This window comes from Lepisosteus oculatus, chromosome 11 (assembly GCF_040954835.1).
Source record: "Lepisosteus oculatus isolate fLepOcu1 chromosome 11, fLepOcu1.hap2, whole genome shotgun sequence".
In the NCBI taxonomy this organism is placed as follows: domain Eukaryota; kingdom Metazoa; phylum Chordata; class Actinopteri; order Semionotiformes; family Lepisosteidae; genus Lepisosteus; species Lepisosteus oculatus.
The window spans coordinates 38,346,640-38,370,470 of NC_090706.1; the positions used below are offsets into that span (position 1 = coordinate 38,346,640).

General features: G+C 44.9%; 1 protein-coding gene across 2 annotated transcripts in view; it reads left to right on the forward strand.

Moving 5' to 3' along the window:
• The window catches only part of neurl1b (neuralized E3 ubiquitin protein ligase 1B), an 88,201-nt gene that overhangs the window by 59,303 nt on the left and 5,067 nt on the right, over positions 1–23,831 (forward strand). For both annotated transcript variants that reach the window (XM_015349920.2, XM_015349921.2), the window contains exons 2-4: positions 18,677–19,249; positions 20,782–21,501; positions 23,311–23,436. In XM_015349920.2, the coding sequence (XP_015205406.1) occupies positions 18,677–19,249; positions 20,782–21,501; positions 23,311–23,436 (1,419 nt within the window). The remainder of the gene's footprint in view (positions 1–18,676; positions 19,250–20,781; positions 21,502–23,310; positions 23,437–23,831) is intronic.

The following is a 23,831-nucleotide window of genomic DNA, read 5'->3' on the forward strand; positions in this document are numbered from 1 at the left end:
GAGGAAAGCATTCTGCCAGTCAAGCCTCTCATTTAGATCAAAGGATCTCATCCAGCCCTTTCCTGAATAAACCAGGGTTATCAACTTCAGCAAAAGGGCTGGGTAGCTTGTTCTACACTCTCTCAAACCATCCTGCTGACCTGCTTGGTCCAAGTTGATGGTTTAAGAGTGACTCCGAGGGACTGCTGGTGCTGGAATGTGGCACTCCAGGACCAGGGGTTGAGAGTTTAACAAACTGGAGTGAAGAAGGACTGCAGAGTCTGCACAGTAGACAGTACAGAAGAATTTGTGTTATAAGATCACTTTATTGGCCAGATACAATTTCTTGCATGAGGAATTTGTCTTTTCGCATACCCCAACCTGCTCTCCATGAGACACACAGACAGGGAGAGAAGCTGGGGGTCAGAGCGCAGGGTCAGCCATTTATACGGTGCCCCTGGAACAGTTGGGGGTTAAGGGCCTTGCTCAGGGGCCCAAAGGAGTAGGATTCCTCGGGCAACCTTCCAGCCACAGGAGCAGATCCTGAGCCACAGAGCCACTGTCCCGTCCTGTCCTGTAAGGATAGTGTACCATGTATGGGATCATCAAAGACTACAGTATTTCAGCAAGGCATCTGTGCTTGAACTTCACTGCTGTCAAAAAGAAAGTGCTAAACCGTTGTAGACCTGGAACATTTTTTATTTATTTCAGAAAAAGACAATCTGATGTCTAGATGGGGAAGTCAATGAGTTGTCTTTTCAATAATGCTAGCCAATACAAAACAGCAAATAGTTTTTTTTAAAGGTGAGCCAATTTCCCACTGTGCTGAAGGCCTTTCTGATAACCTAGACGTCTCCAAGGTGGCCAGTTTACCTGTGCTCAGAGCGTCAGGCTGCTGGTAGGCTGGTCTGTCAGATGACCACCAAACTCAAGGAGGAAAATGAAAGGAGCTTAACTTCTGATTGGAAAGCTTTTAACAGCGACATGCCAGAAACCAATAACTGGATTAAACACACTTAAAATGGCATCTGTGAAATACCAAACTCGTTTTTATTCATTGTAAACAAGTGAAAAGACCACCATTTTCTGACTAGAGAGGACAGAATATGACCCCTTTCTGAGGAAGACCCAGTGCTCCAGCTCCAGCAGTGACGTTCACCTGTTCACCACAGCCTGATTCGAGGAGACATTACTTACGGCACTTTCATTGCAGGTTCTCTCTGTGAAACGTGTGGGCGGCTGTAAGAACTAAGCTCCTGAAAACTATATATATATGGGTACTGAAGTACACCATCAAAAATTAAATAACTCTCTCTACAAATATCCTTAGTTACAACTAAAGCAGAGGTTCTCAAAACTGTCAGATAAAAGCCTACAAGGAAGTCAAATAGTGTGTTGAGCTAAATGCTTGAGTTAAAACAAATTGCTTTCAAAGTAGCTTAATCACTGGAAAACAATGTGACATTCTTACGTCATGACTGTTGATCCATCACACCAGACTCTCAGGCACGTGGTTATACATTTTGTTACACAAATGTGTTGTTTTGATTTGTTATGATCGTGAAGAAATGACGTGCTCGAAAGCAAGTTGTCAATTAGAGTTCTTTCTGATGTAAGGGATTTGTCACACTTCAGTCATTGCAAAACGTTTGCAAGTTTATTACATTAAAAAAATAAAATGGGTTGACTGCATTTTTTTTCTCACCCTTAATATTTTTGCTACATTTCCTAGGACAGACAAAAAGAATTATTGCAGATATGAAATACAGTATCATGAACATGTATCTGTTCATGACATACTGTAATACTGTATCATGTTTGCTTGGTCTCCACCTACTTCTAATCAGCTGTGTTGAGAACAATTAAATCTTAAGTGTTCCTCAAGCATTTGAATCGTGAGAAAGAAAATTTGACACAATATTACGTACATTAAGGAACACTTAACCCTCAGGGTTCTGTCCATTTAGATTAGATTAAGGAAATGGAGTGAGATATGTGCTACCGGTGACACAAATATTCCTGAACTAATTCATTAAGTAACATGGCAATTCTGTTTGAAACTAATCTTACTGATACTGTGTAAAAACAGCAGTAGCACCCAAAGATGAATGTTTTCCACTCCAAAATGAGTGTTTTCTGCCCTTCTTTGTATGTCCCTAGTGTTGTAATCCCACTGACAACACCATGTTGAATTTAGAGTTAACATTTCTTGAATCAGCTTTAATACTGATGGGGGGAAAAAAAACAAAAAACTTTTCCAAAGATCCTGACAAGTTGCTGATGTTTTGTTGCACTGCCATGAGAGAGCCACTTTGGGTATTATCCATCTGTTATCTAACCTCTTTATCCAATTCAGGGTTGTGGGGGAGCCAGAGCCTCTCCCAGCATGCACCAGGCCCAAGGCAGGGTACACCCTGGGTGGGATGTCAGTTCATTGCAGGGTAAACACAGGCACAAGCACAAACAGCCTCACCTTCTCACCAGGGCCAGTTTACAAAAGCCAATTGACCTACCCTTAAGTTTCCAAAGCGCCCGGAAGAAATCCATGTGTGAACAGAGGGAGCATAGCACCCCCAGAATTGATCCCAGGGCCCTAATGCTGCAGGGCAGCAGTGTTAACCACTGTGCCTTCCACTTCAAGTGTGCTAGTCGAGAGCAAGAACCTCTAGTGGAAAGAAAGGCTGGGGGGGGGGGGGTGATCATATCGTGGGGTGCCTTTCCATTCCCATTTTCCCACCCCCAAACTCACAATTTGTAGTCCTCTGTTGCATTATTCATCTGTCAACCCTTCAGAGAACCTAAACAATTGTTTACAAATGAGATTAGGCCATTGGGCTTAATGGCTCATTAGCTAAATGATCTGGGGATCGTATCTGGACGTTTCTAGAAGGAAACCTTGGAATTCTCTTCAACATCGTGGCTGGATAATTGTTCCACACTCCCACAACCCTTTGTGCAAAGCTGTGCTTCCTGTTCTCAGTTTTAAATGCACTTCCACATTTCTGGCTCATCGGACCGATTATTATTTAAGAGAAAAATTGTGTCTTTCCTCAGCCTGAGGCATGTGGTCTGTTTATTCCTTGTTAAACACCTGAGTGAAATAACTTATTGAATTAGTAATCACCTTGTCATCATCTAAACGTTTCTCTGAGTTATTTCATTTCATCCTTTAACTGTTCCTTAGCAGCTGTAATCCAGAATCTGTGTCTCACTTGGCCTTTCCAAGTGAACAGTTGTGCTGCTGCTCCCTTTTCCGGGATCCTTAACTGGATCTTGTTCTTTTTTGAGTGCTTTGCATTCTTATTTGGCAGATACAAGTTTGTTTCAAATGCTAAGTAATGTGGGCTAATCTGTATGCATAAATAAAGGACATTCAGTCCCAAAGATTGTCTTATAGAATTTGTTTCCAATGTTAATATCCACTTCACCTTATCTAGGTATGCTTGTTTAATGATTTCTAGAAGGATTAGCTGTTTAAGATACCCTGTCAGTTTCGGTAATTTTTTAATGCTTTCAGACAAAGACATGGATCTTGGACATAAAAGTATTTGGATTAATGTGGAAAACTTCAAGATTATGAAGTAGCGAAGGGTTTTACAAGGTGCAAATTACCATCCGAGTTCTCTTCTTGATGTCATTCAGAGTCAGAAGCAAAGTAATTTGCGATGTATTATTACATTAGTGTTCTCTGTTCATTTTTCATCCAGCCTTCTGAGCTTGGATAAAAAAGGCAATTTGTGTGCTGATAAAAGCCTCTCTTTTTACAAGTCTTCTGCCTCAGGCAGGAAATTTTGTTTTCCTGCAAGCAGCTCAGTAGAATTAAGAAAAAACATGCTTTTATATGTTAATTGTATTGCCTACCAATTGCAGAATCATGCTGAAGGTAATCTTCAGCACATAGGGCTGGGAGTTTCTAAAACTGAAGGAAGAGGAATTGGCCATGAATGGTTGAGTTGTCCTTTCCATAGGTCTCTGTTGTTCAAGTCTCTACATATGCTTTGTTCAGACGTATTTTGTTTTCTGGCCAAACATTCACACGTGAACATTTCCAGTGCCTGCAACTTGGGTAAACTTTGAACTAGCTGGTTAGCATAGACCTAGAGTCTGCAGAACACAGGCTGTATTCTCAAAGCCCACAGGCTCAGCTGTTTGTCTCACCACCTGCACTTGGCCTTACTTTTAAATTCCTACCCACTGCTTGTAATTGGCAGGAATTAGTGTGCTGCCAAATCAAAAGGCGAGGAAATTTTACTTAGATAAAGGTGTTTGCGTACGACAGGCTGTGTCTCCAGTAGTCGTGGCCTGCAAGATCTGTAAGCTAGCAGTGTTCAAGTTGACTGTCATGTCCTCAGTGATAAGCAGGAGAGTACTGTGTAAAAGTTCAAATGGAAGAAGCACTTCTTTCTTCTTCTGAGCTGGGTTCTTCTAATGCTGAGACAAAGACATTCATTTAGTCATTGACCCTGACCCTGGGCAGAGATTACAGTAAATACTTCTGGAAGAGATTCTCATCTCTTCGAAGCCATGTTCCTAACCATGTGGAGCCTTTTTTCCTGTTTGCTTTGATGGAGTATTGTACTTTTATTAGTCAGTACCTTGAGGGCCCTTTCCTCACTGTGTCAGTGTCTTCTGTGTTTCAAGTGCTTATTGTGTGTGCAGGGTTCTAGGTGCTATTTATTATAAGTGCCCATTCTTTGAATTTTGTGTTTGCAAAGCACCGTCTGGAGATCTGACAGATCTGAATATTTATCGGTAAATGACACTTTGCTCTGGTTTGCTTTGGATCTCCAACTGACATATGTTTGGCCTGCCTGAATATCTGTTTTGAAAGAGGTTTGATTTTGCCTGAGTGTTACACAGGGCAATAAGTTCTTATCCGTGATGGGAGCTTTGTAAATTGGTCTTTCAGTCAGTGGTAAGGCAGTAAACAGGATCCGAGGGCTGAGGTGAGAAAAGGACACACATAACTATACTCTTTTTGCTCTTGTTGGAAAAGTCGAGTTTAATTTGAAAAATAAATCCGCCTGACGTTGTGTCATAAATGTCAGGTGTTAATCCGGAGAGGGGATATGGAACTTTTATCTTTAGAATGATAGTGAAGTTATTGAGGGATAGAAAAAGGAGTGCAAAAAAAGTCATATTAATAAAAAAGCTGCTTTAATATCTTTGATTCCTGATAGCAACATGTTAAGCTCCATTAGTAAAAGAGAAATTAGGGGGGGGAAATATTATAAATATTCTGACCTGCGAGTTCAGTTCATTTGAGCTAGAGTTGTAGTACAAAGAGCAGATCTGTTCTGGCATACTGATATCTTCAGGGAATTAACACTGGTGTCAGCAGTTAGTAACTAGATTTGATGATCAAATCACCCCCTTTTTCTATACCTTCAATTAATAATGCAGCAAGGAAACAAGTAATCCTCTCATTGCCTGCAGTTCATGAGTGATTTTGAATTAGCTACGCGCTCTGTTTCAGTGAATCAGCAGTGCTGGCAGGGGACCTGGAGAATGCTGTTCCCAAACACTGGATGCAAATGCAGGGCGGAGCGGTGGCTCTGTGGCTCAGGATCTCAGCCTGTGGCTGGAAGGTTGCCGGTTCAAATCCCGTGGCTGTCTTTGGAATCCTACTCTGTTGGGCCCCTGAACAAGGCCCTTAACCCTGACTGCCCCAGGGGTGCCCTATAAAAGGCTGACCCTGCGCTCTGACCCCCCAGCTTCTCTCCCTGTCTGTGTGTCTCATGGAGAGCAGGCTAGGGTCTGTGAAAAGACAAATTCCTCATGCAAGAAATTGTATCTGGCCAATAAAGTGATCTTATCTTAATAGACTAACTCTTTTATGATTATGCCTTGCAGTCCTGAGTATTTTCTTTCATCAACATATCTTTTAGCCTCATACACTGAAGCCTAAATCATTCACGGCAACAGTATGGTGGAGTGATCATGTATCCTTCTGGCCTGTGGCCGGTGTCCTGTGATCAGCGCGGGTCCTGGGTGCCTGTCTGTGTGGAGTCTGCATGTCCTCCCCATGTTTGCATGCATTCACTCATTCCCTTCCCTCCTCTTATTTCTCAGTCGCATTCTTCAATACCTGTCTAGGTCTGAAATGGTATACATGTCAAAACCCTATTTTTAACATTATTATTATTTACAATAACAAATGACACTGTTGTCGATGAGCAATACATATAGTATGATGGCCATTTCTCTACTGTATTAACAGAAGTATGCTGTCTTTTTTATCATCTCAGCTATAAAAGAAGGCCAGACACTAACTCGAACTGTCATCCACAGTTGCAGTGGAAAAGTCATAAAGGTTTAACTTTAATATATGGTTGCACTTGAGGAACAACACTGTGCTGTAATGCAGTTTAATGGTAGAAAGACGTTTACAAGCAAAGACGATGCCTAGAGCAAACAAGCATGTTTTCATGAGGAAAAGCAACTTCAAATGCAGGAATGTCATTAACCATACACATAGAAATGTGCTGTGAAGAGCAGTAGAACATGAAAGAGGACCACTTCTTTGATCTGTTGACTTCAGTAAAGCCCTTTGCTCTAAAGCATGTGATGTCATTGCATGTTGTATTAATTCGGGGGTCGGCTCGATGACTTGGAAGGCTGTCAGTCAGGATATGTCTCGCTTATTCCCCAAGGTTTAGGGAAAAAAACAGAGGTATCAGCGACTTGTGCCAGGAGGAAACACATGACAAAATCGTGGAACACCAGCTTTGTATCCTAGAGACCTACATCTATACGTAGTGTGTTGTGGTTTTTTAAAGTCTCATGTCTGGACTTGATTTGGGCCATTGGAAAATGGATGGCAGTTTTGGGGGTGAGTTGGGTTTTTTTGGGGGGTCTCTTGTGCATCGAAAGCTTTAGAATTGAAGGATCTTGTTCAGTGTGTGTTAGACCAGTTAGTAGAATAACAAAGACACGCTTTCTGAGCCTCCTGTGCTGGGAATACGTTCTCTCATTTGGCTACAGCCAGGCACTGGAGAGATGTATTGAGATCACTGCCTGCTTGTGTGATGCAGCTCTAGAGCAGGCTGAGCTATATTTGGATCAGGGGAAGCCTTTCCATGGTTCACAGGTGGAACAACATCAGCAGAGCCCATGGTTTTTGCAAAGAGCTGTGATCCTGCTGCAGGCTATCGGGGATCTTATTGAGAAGAAGAGCAGAACTAGCCATCATTAGCATCCTATTATTTCTCTTTTTAATTGCTGAATGTGCTGTGCATTATGTTGTTTGCATTAGCACAACAAGGGGGGGGGGGGGGGGTGTTTCTGAAAGACTTGAGGCAGTCTGGAGAATCCCTTCTTGTTTTTGTTTTCCATAATTTGATTCCACTGGGGTCTCCAGGCAGCCGGGTTTCTGGATTCAAAAGCCAGTGTTTCTGTTGCTGCCTGTCCTTCACTCCCCAAGACTAGTAATCTCTTAATCGGGACAAGACCAAGCCCCTTTAATAAAGCAGCCCTTCCCCAACCATGCAGACGCATACAAGTGCACACAGATCTTTGTGGGATGAAGCCCTAAGGGGGGAGTAGTGTGGACCGGTTGTTACGATGCTGGACTTGTACCTAAATATTTGATGGGTTAGAATCCTAGTCAGGGCCCTGCAGCGGTGCCCCTGAGTGAGGGCTTTTACTCGGATTCAGTGTTATCACACCCTGTGTAAAAGGACGCAGATGCTTGTAACGCCTTTTACGTACTGTACTCTGACTAGTTTGCACAGTGTGGGCCTTCTGCACGTGCCTTGAGTGGAAATAAAAACAAACCAAATTCTCTTTCTGCCCTTAAGTGAAGCCATGTTAATACCAAAAGCATTCTTTCCTATAGAGAGCTATGCTTTTTAAGACTGAGCACGTCTGTAAGCAGCAGAATTGACCAGGTTTTCTGCATCGCTGTCTGGCTCAGGTCCTGCATAAAACCTAGATAAGGATGTGTTTGAGTATGCTGGCCGTTGTGCTTGGCAAGGTGTCACAGTGTTTATTAGCAGGCTATTTCAGAAGGACATCATTCATTTCAACCGGAAGGCCCGTCAGAGTGGGTAAATAGGAGATGCCCTGCTTTCTGTGTCCAGATATTTTTCCTGCACTCTCCTATGTCTGGAGCTTAATTTCCTGCGCAGGCTGTACTGTCCTGGTGCTGGCCCCACTGTCTGTGGAAACCGATACGCTCACAAAGTCAGCGTGTGAGGGAGGCAGTGCGCTATCTTTAGTATATCTGAAGAAGGGAACTTCCTCTGTGCAGGGATCAGTTAGCCTTGGGAAGGGCAGCCCAGTGTGCTGTATGTTTTTTTAAGAGGCTTAAGTGTGGGATATTTTGGGTCCCAGCTCCCTATTTCTGTTGTCAGCTGATTTGTTACTATCATCAGCTGAGCCACAATTAATGTGAAGGCTTTCGAAGCATTGTAGAAATGTGTATCGTTTCATCCTTTCTCTCTATCTAGATCTCTGTTTACCTCCTATGGTCGGCAAATTAAACTGATACATATGCATTACTGCAAAGGAGCTACGCTGCAGATGTCCAGCATCTCGGTTATTTCCCTTGTTCTCTCATTAGCAGACTGGTTTGTAAGACGTGATAATGTGCGTGTATTTTGTGTGCTTGTGTTTTCTGTGAGCGATTCACGCAGTTTGAAACTGCATAGAAATGGAAACATTTTAACTGGTAACCAAGCTGAAAGACACTAGATCTCAAGGGTCGTGCAGGACCGTGCCTTACAGATGTAATTCTCTGGTGTGGTGGTGCTAATAATTTAAGGTAAGAAACACAATCTTGGGGGACTGCAGGTTAAAGTAATTCATCTTTTAGTGAAGAGCAAGTCTGCTGGGTTATCCTGGCAGTGTGCTAACTACTGGATATCAAAACCCCTTAGGGATAGAAGCTACTTTTTAAAATTGCGTGGGGAGCTGAATAAATGTCCCTAGGACACTGGGAACAGTAACTATACTCCAGACGGAAATGGCTCTGGATTTCTATGGATCTCACTCTCTCAAGCTGACCTGACAGAGCAAAATCATCGTCTCCCGGTTTCCTGAATTCTGGTCTAGAGGGTTTTGAAGAAATCCCACGTTTTGAAATCAAAGTTCACATCTGATATAAATAAAACAACATTAATGGTTTTTATGGCAGAGGTTTTGAAGGGGGCAGGTGTTATTATGTACATCTGGTCTTTATCAGAGTGGAAAAAAACTTCTTGCCACAGTCTCTAATGGTTATGAACTCAGCTTTCTAATAAAATTCTTCTCCACTTAGAAAATCGTATTTGGCCTGTTGCCATAAAAATCATCCCAACGGAGCTCAGGACAGTTTTGCTGAGTAAAAAAAGCATTTGTCTGAGCTGAGAGATATGGAAATACGTTTGGGGGTTTAGCTTAGCGGTACCACACAGGTGCTCATGACTGGAAAGCCCAGCTGAAGGATTGGTCTGTTTGGTCTGTTTGCAGCACTGAACTTCTTCATAGATTTGGACTTCAGGGGAATCCCTAAACACACCTAGACTTTCTCTTGCTTTTACCCCTTTCCGAGTGCTGAGTGTTGAGAGATTAGTGTAGTAAGTGATCAATGTTAAATGAAACATGAACAGCTGCCACTCCAGGTATGTGGAGTCACTACTGCTAGTCCTGAAGAGCCATATGTAACCTCCGGAGTCCTGGGTCTGTGCAAAGCACTGACACCTGAGGTGCTGGAAGGAGTTGTCAAACTCGTGAAATGAAATCAGTAATGAGCTGATTTAGGTCATGAAGAACTGAGCTGGAATAAAGACCCGCAATGCTGAACAATTCTCAAAGACCTGAACTGCCCACTCCGGTTGTAGACAAAGCACATTTCCTCTGGTACATACACGTCAGCTCAAACATTTTCTTTTACCAGTCTAAACTAGTGGTAAACTCAAGGTCAGCAAAGCCTTCCAGTGTTTGTTTTAATTTAATAGATTAACAGTGGCAGTTCCCTGTTTTGGCTTGGCTTAATTATTCAAGTTTAACTTTAGCTAAGCTGTAGCTTGTTTTTGCAATTGGTCCAAGTAAATAGCCTCGGGTTTGTGTAGCGTTATTTAAAGAGCCTCTTTGGGTTTAGCACTTTGGCCTCACAGTTCTTGGGTGTGGCGTTCAGTTTTGGACTGAGGCTCTTTCTGTGTAGAGTTTGCATGTGCTCTCCATGAGTGTGTGGTTTTCTCTGGATGCCGCGTTTTACTTCCACACTCTTTACTTCCACACTTCCAACTGTCTACTTTTATTGACACATGAGGATTGTCACATGTGTGTGCCTTGTGGCGATCATACTGTTTACTGTATTCTTTTATAGGAGATTTTTAAATATTGTCGTTTTTTGCGAAAAGGCGTTGAGCTGGAACAAAATGGATAATGAAAGAAACATGATAATCATTGTTAACCTTCGGTAGTGAATGAGAGCATGTGACAGTGTCATAAGGAAAGGAAATTGGTTATTTTAGTGTGTCTTATGCCTTTAAACATTACTCTTGCAGGCATACAGGAAGCATACCATAACATGTGAAAACATTTTTGAGGAACTTGCTCAACAATTTTCTCCTTGATGAAAGACATGGGTTTTTTGATGGAAGTTCCAACTCTATAGCAGGCTGTACAGCATTCCTCTTAGGATTCCCCATACAGATTTTTTTTTAATTGTGCAATCGGAATATTCTTTTCTGCGGCCACCAGCAGGCCTCACGGAACAGAAAAAAATGGTGCATGATGGTAAGACACAAATGCCATCCAAGGAGTGAGAGATGAGGGCAGCAGTAGAGATCGCGCTGGGAGATCGGTGAACTGTGGCGCGAGCAGATCTTGGGAGCGGTTTATGAGAGAGGTTACAACAGATGGCCGGGACTTACGGATGTCGTTTCATTTCTTTGGGGCTAAGTCACTCTCTGCGCTGTGCAAATGTGTCTTTTTATGGATGTTTATTGAACAATATTTAGACTGCAGTACTCTCCAAGGATCTGCAGGAGCTGTTCTGGGGAGCTGGGAAGAGGGAGGAGAGGATGGGAGAACGGGAAAAGGTTAAGGCCTATGTGGGAAAGTGAGCTTGGACTGTAAATGGAAGGTTACAGGCTAAGTCTCTTGCGGACACAGGCTGCTGTTCATCAGGGGGATCTACAGTAGTCACTGTGGGAAAGGAAATCTGTATACAGCTTCTGAGTGCATGGCTGGAAAATCTGAGGTCCTGTGGGAGCTGATGTATTACTGTCTGATTTGTTGTTTTTTTTTTGTCTCCCAGATTAAAACCACTCAGCCAGCACTCTGTTGATGCCATCCTAACTCGAGCATATCTGCAAACAAATTCAGGGTTAGGGGGGGAAAAATGGAAATTGTGCCAGTGCCCTTCACCATCCCTGCCAGCGAGCTTGCAGGTCAATAAAGTTCTGAAAAAATGCTTTGTCCCGTACTGAAATCGAGAGCACTCTTCCTGCCCTGCTCCAGTGAAATCGGGGTGACAGCAAAGCCCTTCAGGTGGAGGTGGGATGTTTTCACTCTGCAGTGATGCATTAATTGGGGCTGGGGCATTGTAGCAGCTTAGAAATGAATACATCCTATGAAATCCTATGAAAGAGGCTTTACTGAACTAGTGTAATTATAGCTAGTGGCGTAAAAAGGATAAATTCAGATTCTGGACACTCATATCAAGTTTTGTGGTGAGTGAGCCTGGATTCATTGGCGTTCAAGGCAGTTATGTTTTTTTCACACAGTACAGTCTAGAAGAGATTTTCCTCCAGTCTTTGTCTAAGAGAGGAGGTCCTCTTCCGGGGTCTGGGACGCTGAGAACATCCAGGGCTCCCGGCTCCCAAGATAAGGAAATATTTCACCCCAAGATTATGACTCCCCGTTATAACTTTCTGTCTTTTTAATGGACATTAAATTTAGAAGAAATTGTAAGATGAACCCAAATGATTATTATTTCTTATGAACAGAAACTCATGTGTGCATGTCTGGGGGCAGTCAGTCACAAATGATGATCCTACCTGAGATCATGTGCTTCTCCATGAGAACATTTTATCACCTTTCTTATGGTGGTTGTCCTTATAGGAGTGCATCAGAGAGAATTATTATAATTATCGTACTATTAATCAGAACATTTTGACCTGGTATTAATATGGAGGTTCCCCCTTATACACCCTACATGAAACGGGCAGCTCTAAGAAATTAGGAACTTTGGGTCTAAACCCCTGATATTTGGCTGTGAAATTTCTATCTGGGTGTTACTGATTGTTTCTGAAGAATATTAGCAACATATTACAGTTTCTTTTATAGCTAATTGATATCAGATCGATCACTCTCATCTGCTTATTAAAAATGATTGTTTTTTATCTTAAACCCCATTCTCACAACACAGTGTTTCAAACAGTCTAGAAATATTTTCCCACGAACTCAAAAAAAGAATGTTCCTCTTTTAGGGTGGCACAGTTGCACAGTGGTTAGTATCTCTTAATTGCAGTGCTAGGGCCATGTTTTGAATTCTGGACCTGTGGTGCTGTCTGTGTGGAGTTTGAATGTTCTCCTTTGTGTTTGCATGAGTCTCTTCTGACAGTCCAAAGACATATTTGCAGATGACTTGGCTCCAGGAAAACTGGCCCTGGTGTGAGTCCTGTGATGGACTTGTCTTATCCAGGGTGTATTGCGCATATTTCTTGCCAGGATAGGATCTGGCTCCTATGTGACCCTCTAATGGAAGAAGCAGTTAGAAAATGGGTGGACCAATGTTTCTTTTTCATTGCTAGCTCCAAAAATATCCCCTCTCTCAGGATATGCAGGACCCATCATTATATTTCCAGATTTTCTGAAATACCTCCGAATCAAGGATTTTGATGTTTAATCAAAACAGTAGATAAGCGCAGTGTGTTGCGAGAACGTAAAAAAAAGTAAAAACACAAACTGGGAAGAGGCTGTTAATGAAAAGACTTAGGTGTTTATGTTTACACATCATTTACATCTTTTAGACAATTCAAGAAAGCAAAATGGCAAAATGTTAGAATATATAGTTAAAAGAATTAAAATCAAAGGATCTCTTGTATTAATTTTAACTAGCATGGCCTCATTTAGAATATTGAAGTATCATTTGCAGTCATCCAAGTTTAGACAGGATATTGCTTCTGTGGAATCCATCCAGAGAAGAGCAACAAGGAATGTTGGAGTTTTCTGCTGAAGGAGCTGAAACCTTTCAGTCTTGAACAGAGGATTAAGAGGGGAACTGGCCCAAGTCAGGGCATCAACAAAGGCACCACAGTGAACCTTCTCAGAATGAAGAGTCAAACAGGAGCCAGAGGACTCCAGTGCAGACTATGTGGAAGCACATTGAAAGCTTAAAAGGGAGCAGGTCTTTAAACTAAGGGTTATTGGAGCCAGGAGCAAGCTGCCCAGCCGTGTGGTTGAACCCAGTACCCTGGCTTCTTGATGAGATCCTTAGATCTTAATTTTGGCTCGAATGGCTGGAAATCCTCCTGTTGTTTGTGACCTTTCTTATGGTTACATGCTAAATTCACTAACACCCATTTGTGAACGGCTGTAAAGAGGACTAAGGAATCTTTATCTGACCCTAATTTGTCAAATAATTTCTCTTTGGTCCTGTCATTGTCACTAAAACAAGATTGTTGGAGATAAGGAGACCTCATCATTCCGAGTCTGGCTCACAGTCAAGGCTGCAGTATCTGTCGCATTTGGTTTTCCTAAGTTGGTCATGGAAGCAGCTTTCAACAGTGCCTGTGCTTGTTTATGAAACAAACATTTGAACTGTATTTTGCTACTTATTACTTTTGCCTGACAGACTACAGACATAAAGAACCCTCCGCTTTGATGAGAGGGGTGATATTCATTCCAGAGAATTGAGAAAATGAGAGAGGTGATCCCTGCCTCACAGTGCATAGTGGGTGAATGCTAGCATTGCTCACAAGATAAAAGGGACCCATTGTCACGGACGTCCAAAGGGACTAACCGTGGGGAGCAGGAGAGCAGAAAAAGACCCAAATGCGTAGCGGCGAGACGGGAAAAAGGCCCGGGCTCATAAGTGCAAAGAGTTCAGGAATGCCATATAGAAACCTATGCCCTCAGGGAGCGGACGTGGGGCGCCCTGGTGCCAGGCGGGTCTCAGGACATCCGAACGTCAATGCTGAGCGAGGACAGAGTGCAAGACCCGGAAATATATAGCCCAAGGGAAAGAGAGGGACAGGAAGGACAGCAGACCGGAAACTAGGGACAGGACAGAGAAGGAGCGCCCTCTGGCTGCAGAGGGCGTGACACCTATACTGTCAGGGACACCTTGTACACTGCTTTTCCTCATGAGCGCTTAGATTTGTTTCTTTCAGTGAACAGACACCCGGGACCGAATCGATCTGCAGGTCTGTTGGTCAAATCCTTCAGTTGCTGCCAACGCCCATACAGTAGCTCTTTTTGCCCCAGCACACCCAAACAAAGTTCCCGAATAATTTAGGGTTAACAGAGTTCCCAACACTCATGATAATACTCAGGGTCACAGTCAGTTCTGCCCGTTTACAGGTATTATTCATGCTTGTCTGTAGGGGGGGTATTTCCAAACGGGCATTGAAGGGAATGATTTCATCACACTGCCAAGTGCAGTTGTATCATTTTTTTCCTTGAATTGAGACAGACAGGCAAACAAAGGCAAGACGCACACGGACATCCGGGATGATGGGCTCTGTTGAGGTCATCTACCTAAGAGCTGAAATGCGCAATGAGGGTGTCAGAAATCACCCATGAACAACATTGGTTTGATTGGAGCCAGCGTTACTGTATGTTCAGAGTGGTCTGAAATCATTGTAAAAGCATTTCATTTGTTAAATTGAGTGACATTTAGTACTGCAATGAGGAGTTCCTGCGTTGCCGCACACTGTGTCACTGGAATAGTTGGGCGAGGGCGCCACCGACGTCATCGTTGCTTAGTTCAGATTTAAAGCTTCACGTAGGTGTGTGAGTGCAGCTGTCCTTTCTGAATGCACCCATTTCGGATCTTTTTCACAGATGATGATTCACACTTTTTTTTTTTCTGTAGCCATGTAAAAAAAGTGCAAGCACTGAATTCCTAGCTAGTAACTATTGGAAACCAGGCCAAGGACAGAAAGAAGCCAGCCACCACTCAAGCTGTTTCAGTGATTTCAAATCATTTACTTGTTCTCCGCTTATATGTAAACGTAAAGTTGATTTTCAGCTGCAGCAGTTTCATACATACGTTAGTCCTGGTCAGTACCAGGATGGGAGGCCTCCAGGGAAAAATGGCGTTGGCAGACCAGTAGGAGGTGCTCTTCCATCTGTACTGCAATTTCCAAGCCAGTCCTCCGGTATTGTGACAGGGAGACTGTTGTAGGATGTACAGTACACTGCCTCAGATGAGACATTAACACTAGGCCCACAGAGTCGGACCAACAAATATTTTATTTTGAATTCTGTAACGCTATATAGTTTTCTAAAGCTGACTGTGCCTAAACCCACAGGAAAAGTAAAGTAGGCTCTTGTAAAATATGTTTATTAAGTAAAGGTGTGTTTGCATAAACATTTTAACTATTGGATTAGGTTTGAATATAAATGTATAAGTATGTATATGTCAAAAGCATCTATAGTGTGTCAGTGCCCCCTGATGTTGAAATAGTGAACTTCAAGCCTCAAAAAGTTTTTAATAAGGAAATAAATACTATACTTGTCATGTCTGGACTGCGCAAGCACTGAGCAGTCAGCTCATAGGAAAAGCATGCCACTCAGGGCTGGCAGTTTGAGTCATTGTCTGTGCAGTTCCACAAAACCTCATGATTAAATGCACACATAATCGTGGGGAATCAAAAAAGTTGGTTTAAATGATTTGTCTTTCTTCGGGTGTATAAAAGATCTTCAAAACCCCACACTATTTAAGGATAGTAATACATGCGTTGTGATTGGGATCCCATTCCTATACACTGCGGCTCAGCTTTAGCAGAACACTTTAATTCTTCCCACATGAGTGCACATCTGAACTGAGAAACATCACTTCGGTTTCAATAAGCACATGTCCAGTTCAGGGTCATGTAGCACGGAGCCTGTCCCAGGAAGCATTGGGTGCAAGGCAGGATACACCCTGGGAGGGACGCCAGTCCAGTGCAGGGCACTCACACTCACACCTTGACCGGTTTTCCCAGAAGCCTATTAACCGACTAGCATGTCTTCTGACTGCAGGAGGAAACCAAACCACCAGAAGGAGCTCCACACAAACACGGGGAGAACATGCAAACTCCACGCAGACAGCACCCCAGGAATCGAACCTAGGACCCCAGTGCTGCGGGCCACAATGCTAACCACTGCGCCACTGTGCAAATGCCTTCTGGTTTCGTGAATTATAAACAAATCTTAGTCCTCCTCCTTTGAAATGTGTTATAGCACTGACTGTTTCTGTAATAAATCGTTTCTGTATTCTCAGATCTTAGTTCTTAGATCTATAGAGCCTCTGAATTTGAAATTAACACTTTCAATTAAAACCTCTGGCATCTGGGATAAAATACTATCTAGCATTAGACAATCATCTAATTTTCAAATTTAATCTTGTAATAATTGGCTCTTGATCATTACATTGATCTTGATAAGTAATCAACTTCTAATGTAACACAACCTTTTTTGTATATTTATAAATATATCATGTCATTATTTTGGGTACTTTACCAATTTTGCATTGATCATAAAATGTATCTTTTATATCTTTGTGCTTTGCATATAAATGTGCTTTTTCGATCATTCTGATGCAGCATAAGAGCTGTGCGCTGTTCCTTGTAAATAAGTTAAACTTACTATTGGTAATTCAAGCAAATCACATCTCGCATCTATGTGCTAATTTGGCTCCACAAAGTACCGGAGGGTGCGAAAGCTTTGAATCAGAAGTTTTTTGTTTCTGTGCTCTGGCGACCTCTAGTGCTCCCCACTGCGAACTACACTTTTCTGTAGGAGTCATTTCATTTTAAAATGCGTGCTCTCTTGCAATCATACACCCGGCTGTAGAAAACATAAATGTCATCTGTTATCAGTTTTAAGCCTAGCCATGAAAATCTTGAAATTTAAATGATATGTATGTTTTGCTGCGTTTTACTCTGAAAGCTGTACTTCAAAATCAAATTGCAGTTCTTTGTGGCCATTGGGGAGTGTTTGTTGAATTCAGATTTGATTTTAGATTTGTCTGATTTGTGTGTCATTTCCAGCCTCCCACCGCATTTAAAACACTATGTTGAAACAGTGCCTGCCATTTACTGGGTATTTAGCCTCAAGGAATGTTTGCTGCTTATGTAACTAGTTTACAAATATATAACAAGTCTGATCGTCAGAGCTCAATCACGGCTGATTGCCGTCTCCTCAGGCACTCGAGCAGCAGCTAATGGACCTTGCTGCTGATCTTCAGACATTCCCATGTATTCTGACATGAACATCTATCAGGCAAAGCAATAATTTGAGCAGAGATATGCAACCCGTAGCGTTCAAACCCGAGTTTACTACTGTACATGCTTCCTTCACTTGGGCCATGGGGAGGAAGAATGTGCTCGCTCACTGGATCTCAGAAAAACATCTAACAAATAGGCCAGAGGTCACAGCCACAGGCCAAGTAGATAAAATCTTCAATTTGTAATAAATATGTGCATGAGGTCTCCTGACAGAAGATCATTTACACAAAACTTCTCCCCTCGGGGAGGAGGCTTCAAAGTTTCCATTGTAGTCCTGTTCAGTTCTGAAACAGCTCCTGCCTAGAGGCCTTCACACAGATCAGCATGTAGATGGCCATGGATGCAGGCATCGTATGGGAGAAAGTTTAAATATAAATGGAATCGAATGGAATTTTTTTCAACTTTGAGCCTTAGACTGACTGATTGAATAATGTGGTCAGTGTAAGTGTAAGATGTGTTGTTTTTGTTGTTTTTATTGGGTTGCACTCAGGGAAATTCCTGTCAGCTTAGCAGAGCTGGCAATAAGGTATTGCACAACTTGAATCTCGACTCTTGAATCTTGAAATGCATTGGTGTTTCTAGAAGGTTCCATCTTGCATAATCAGACAGGATTTTTTTTTTAAAGAGATCCTACCTATAACACACCGCTGCCAAAATGCACTATTTCAGTTTATTGTTTGTGCCAGCTTGCGTTCTGAGGAGCCACCGGGCTGTGTCAGGTGACAGAAAGCACAGGTCGTTGGGATTCAATTAAATAAGGCCTAGAGATTTTATACAGCGCCTTTAAAGGTGGCTTTTCAAAGCGCTTTACAGAATGACAACAGCGACAGTAAAAACAAAATCCACAAGATATGCACAATGAGAGTGAGCAGATATGCACAGTGAGAGGAGACGGCAGATGGGGGTACTGAATACAGCAGGAGCAGAGGGGTAAAGAACAGAACCAGTTCAGTAAAGGCTCTTCTAAAGAAGAAGGTTTGGAGTTTAGGGAAGGCAACTCTCTGATATTCTTGGGCAGAGAGTTTCAGAGCTTTGGGGCATAACAGGAGAAGGCCCTGTCCCCCATAGCGTGTCGACGAGACCAGAGTTGGATTGTGAGGTGGGGCGCAGGATGATCGTATACAGTTCAAGAGAAAGCTACGTGGAATTAACTAGCGAATAAAGAAAATGAAAACGAAGAGTTTTCACAAGGCCGTCAATTTCCATGTATTTCACACCTGAGGTTTCTTGTGTACAGTGACGGTCTGAGCTGCCGTTTTTTTTCATGACAGACGCAAGCCTGCAGCCCCGCCCGGTGGCCAGCAGGCCGTACTACACCCTGCCCAGCAGCACGGCGGAGCGCCGGGCCTCGGCGCCCCCTCCCGGCCCGGGCACCGAGGCGCCCCGCTTCCACCCGCACGCCAAGGGCCGGAACATCCGCCTGGACCCCCAGCTGCGCCGGGCCACGCGCAAGAGCAGCTTCTGCAACGGCATCACCTTCAGCCAGCGGCCCGTGCGGCTCTACGAGAAGGTGCGCCTGCGGCTCTCCGAGGTCAACAGCTGCTGGAGCGGCGCGCTGCGCTTCGGCTTCACCAGCGCGGACCCCGGCGAGCTGGGCCTCGCCGACATCCCCAAGTACGCCTGCCCGGACCTGGTGACCCGCCCGGGCTACTGGGCCAAGGCCCTGCCCGAGCGCCTGGCGCTGAGGGACACCGTGCTGGCCTTCTGGGCCGACCGGCACGGCCGCGTCTTCTACAGCGTCAACGAGGGCGAGGCCGTCCTCTTCCACTGCGGGCTCAGCGTGGGGGAGCCCCTGTGGGCCATCGTCGACGTCTACGGCATCACCCAGGAGGTCACGCTGCTCGGTGAGCTGCTCCTCCGCTGGCGCCCAGCTTCGGGGCTGCAGTTCTTACCTGTGCATCACATTGGTTTGTCGCTCCCAGAGGTCCCCACAAGACGGTTGTGGATCGGGTCCAGTACCGGATCTCTTTTTGTTGAGATTGTCTACCAGTTCAACCAGGGAATAAAATGAATGCAGCCGTTTTTCTATATCGCTGACGACATAGAATAACCCGTGACTTGTATTAAAGTTGGGCGGTAGTAATTGTTCAAGCAGTTGAGCCTCTGAGCCCATTGAGATCCATCAGAATGGATTGGTGAGGGCCACCACTGCGTGACTTTATTACAGTGCTGTTTCAGAGGGAGCCCCGATTAGACACTGAAGCAGATTATGGTTCCACAGAAGGTAAAAGAGGTTATATGCTTGCTGTCTTGCTGACTGTATCGCTGAGCCATAAATCAGAGCTATAGGCACTCAAGGGATTAAGACACTGTGGCACTAGCCACACAAATTGTACTGATAACTTTCCAACTTGGGAAATAGAGACAGGGGGCCCTATTCTGGGTCTCTGCAGTTCTGTTTATCCTCCGTCTGTCAGGAGTGCTGACCATGTTTGGTAATGTTGGCTGCAGATCTTTAACTGTTCCTGCACTGCTGTAAAATCACAACATCTCCCTAAAGTGCTTCCAGTGACTAAAGCCACCCAGGGCAGCCCCTCTATTGGATGTTTTTATTCGCCTTGTTCAAAAACAAAATGTTTCTAGCATTGCTAATCCTCCGCTGTAATTAGGCGGGAGGAGCAGAGAAAAGGTTTTGAATTTGCATGTGTTGGGAATGTGTGAAATATCGTGGTAAAAAAAAACCAAACAGGTTCGAACAAGGTTGTGGTTAGGAGCTGAGTCGGTCATGAGTTGTCTTTCGTCTTAAAATGAACATTTCCAGCACAGAGTAGAAGTTGGAACCCACAAAGTCCAGATAAACGTCGGCCTGCCTCCTGTACCAGTAGATCTTTGAGATAGCGGCCAGTCTCAAGGACTGTTCGGACTCGACTCTGTTGAGGACTGAGCTGTGGGCTTCATTAAAAATCATCAGTCCACCAGGATTTTAGTCTCAGCAGTCAGTCAGAGTTCTTCGAGCATGCTAAACTTTGGGGAATATCTGAGTGTCCAAATTCTTAACTGTGCATAATATTGGATTGGTCATTCCAAGAGGTCCCTACAAGACGTTTATGGACTGGGGTCCAGTAATGGATCACTTTGGATGTGATAACAAATTTGACCAGGGAATAAAATAAATGCAGCTGTTTTTGTGTATTACTGAGCACATAGAAAGATCTGTGACTTTGAATTACGGCATTAGAATAGTTCATATTTGACAGCATCTAAATACCCTGTGAGGTCTGACAGTGTGAGGTCGCCCACCTGCCTCACAATCTGCTGCCTTTCTTGATCTCCGCCTGTCGCCCCATGCAGATGCAGCGTGCTTCATCTGACGCTCATTCCTGCAGATGAAGCACGCGGCTGAAACGCCCTGCTTTCTCGCGCTTGTCCCCCTCAGAGAGCACGGTCGCAGACAGCGTGGGCGCGAGCCGTCTCTGCACAGCCCGGCTGAGCAGCTACCTCCCGCAGAGCAGCCACGACTCTGCCAACTACAGCAACAACCAGCTGGAGACCAACCAGGTGGCGGCCGCCAAGATCGCCACCCTGCAGCTGGGCCACTGCGGCCAGCCCCCCGCCTGCTGCTGCTCCCCCCCGGCCCTGTCCTCGTCCTCGGCCGCGGGCCGCCTGCTGCGGGGCCTCGGGGCGGCCCTGGACTCCGACCTGCGCTTCCACCCGGTGCGCGGGTCCGACGTCGGCCTCTCGCCGGACCGCGCCGCCGCCTGCGCCCACGTCCTGGACAGCACCCGGACTCTGGTCTTCACCGACCGGCCCCTCCACGTGGGGGAGACCTTGTTTGTGGAAGTGGGCCCCCACGGACAGTCCTATTTCGGGGCGCTCCTGTTCGGGATGACCTCCTGTAACCCTGGGACCCTGCGGGCCGGCGAGCTGCCCGCCGACCCCGAGTGTCTGGTGGACAGGAAGGAGTACTGGGTGGTATACCGGGGCTTGCCCATGCCCAGCCCGGGCGACGTCCTCAGCGTTACCCTCTTGCCCAGCGGGGAGGTGCACCACGGCCTGAACGGGGCGTCCCGGGGGAGGCTTCTCTGCGTGGACTCGTCCCAGGTCCTGTGGGTTTTCTTCGGCCTCCAAGGAGCCGTCAGCCACCTCAGGATTCTTGGTACGTAGATCCGGCAGAGACCGAAAGACGATTTGATATCGGCTCTTTCCGTGTGTGTGTGTGTGTGTGCGTCGGTTGGTCCGTTTCACACATATTCACCTGGCTTGGCCGGAAGTGGCAAACCGTTCTTCGCGCTGTTCCGGGTGGCGCCTTGGTGGCTCAGCTTGACGTCCCGGCGCGGACTGGCCGGAGGAGGGGCACTAGTCACAGGGGCCCACGGTGGGGGCCCGTCTGGTCCCCTGGGGAACGGCGAATGGTCTTGCATGTCTCCCTGCTCTCCGCTGCCCTTCCTCTGCAGAGGCAGGGCTAGCCAATGACCTCCGCAGACAGCTCGGTCGTTTTTTTGTTAAGTAACATGACAAATTGAACGGCAGCTGGCCTTGTAGGGGTTTAAATAGAACTTGAAGCAAAGCCAGTGGAGAGTGCCGTTTATTTCAGGTGTGTGACATGTCAGAACAGTACACTAACCGTTACCAAACCAGTCACGCTGGCATCCGGCCCCTCTCTGAACCGCACTGCTGCCCCGTATGTGTCGTTTAAGCCTTTACAACAGAGAAAGAAAAAGAAATCAGTGTGCGGAAATCTGCAACGTGTGGGAAAAAAAAAAGCTTTTCAGCTTTGCTTTTGAAACGGAGAGGCTAGAAGCTTCCCCACCTTCAGTACTGGCTGAAGGGGAGAACCAAGAACTGTAGCCTCCTGTTTCCAGCCTAAACCTACGTACCTTTTCGCGACCCTCTGTGCTCGTTTCACTGCTGAGCTCAGGGTAATCACAGTGACCTTCTCAGTGCCTTTTAGAAATTGCAGTTTAAATCAAATCCCCTTGTAGCTACCATTGCTTGAGACTAGAGATACTCAGTTCCACTATGCGGCAAAAAGATAAACAAATATTATTGTGGTCACTCTTTTCTGAGGCAACTCTCCCCAAGGCAACAACAGCCCGTGTTAGTAATGTGGCGCCATAATGGGCGCAGCTCATTATGTCACATGTCAAGCAGTGGTAAAGATTCTTTGTGAGTTCGTTGAATTTAGACAAGAGGTGCCAGTACGTTTGAAATTAATACTGTATATATTTCTCTTCTCTTCTGCCAATCAAAAAAAAATCAGGGTCTAGTATTCATCAGCTCTCGATCTTTTATAGCCCCTTTCGTGTAATTGCAGGCTTTCGTCTAACTCTGCCTACACAACTTTAAGATACTGTATATTCCCAATTGAAAAACAAAGTGCAGATACCAGCAGGTCACATTATTTGCACAATTTTCCCATGAGGCACATCTGTCATTTTTATTTTATGTTCGTAAACATCCAGCTGCACTTCTTGCAGTGTTATTTTTTAACATCCCCTATAATGCAGTAAGTGTTCACTAGTACACGCTGGGCTTTTGTGGGGCATCTATTTAAAGAAACATGTGATTTTTAATGACATATGCCTGCTTCTTTTCTGTCATTCATACTTATTGTTGGTCAATGTAAAAATAACTAAAGATCATAGGAAAAGGATACAAATGAGAGGAGGCTGTTTGACCCATTTTTGTGCCGATTATAGTAATGCATCGTTACAATTCTGCAGTGACTTGTTTTACAGTGGCGGACTACTGTATAGTCTTTCTGTCCACGGCGTGCCTAGATGCACACAAATACACAAGCTCAATACGTGAATTAAAATAATCATTATCCATGGAAACTCCAGTTCGGTACGTTTACCATTCCACGAGCCGAGAATAAGACTCGTTTCCTCATGACAAATGCAGACTCTTTGGTTCCGTGACGCGCGAGGTCTCTGACGTCTCCGAGCGTCTCTCTCCTCGGCAGGGACGCTCCACTCCAGTCTCCCTCCTGCCTCCCTCTCCAACTCCCCGGCGGGCAGCACTGACGACAGCGACTCCGACCTGGCCTTCAGTGTCAACCGCTCCTCCTCTGCCTCGGAGTCCTCTCTAGGTGAGCCGTGCTGTCTGCCTGTCCTCCCAGCTCTCCCCGTATCCCAGTGCTCCTTGTGTCCCAGCCCTCCCTGTCTTCCCAGCGCTTGCTGTGCCCCAATGGTTTCTGGGAAAATTGTGAGTTGTGAGTGTGTGTGTATCTGCCACGTGATGGACTGGCGTCCCATCCGGGGTGTACCCTGCCTTGTGCCTGATGCTTGCTGGGATAGGCTCCAGCACCCCCATGATCCCGAATTGGATGAAGCAGCTAGAAAATGGATGGAGGGATAATATCTTGCAAACTCAGCATGAACCATTTCCAGTCCTCACTGAAGCTGCCTTCTCATTTTCTGGATTACAGATGTGTACACTTGAATAACTCCACATGTGTGTGTATCTGTATAAATATTCTATCCC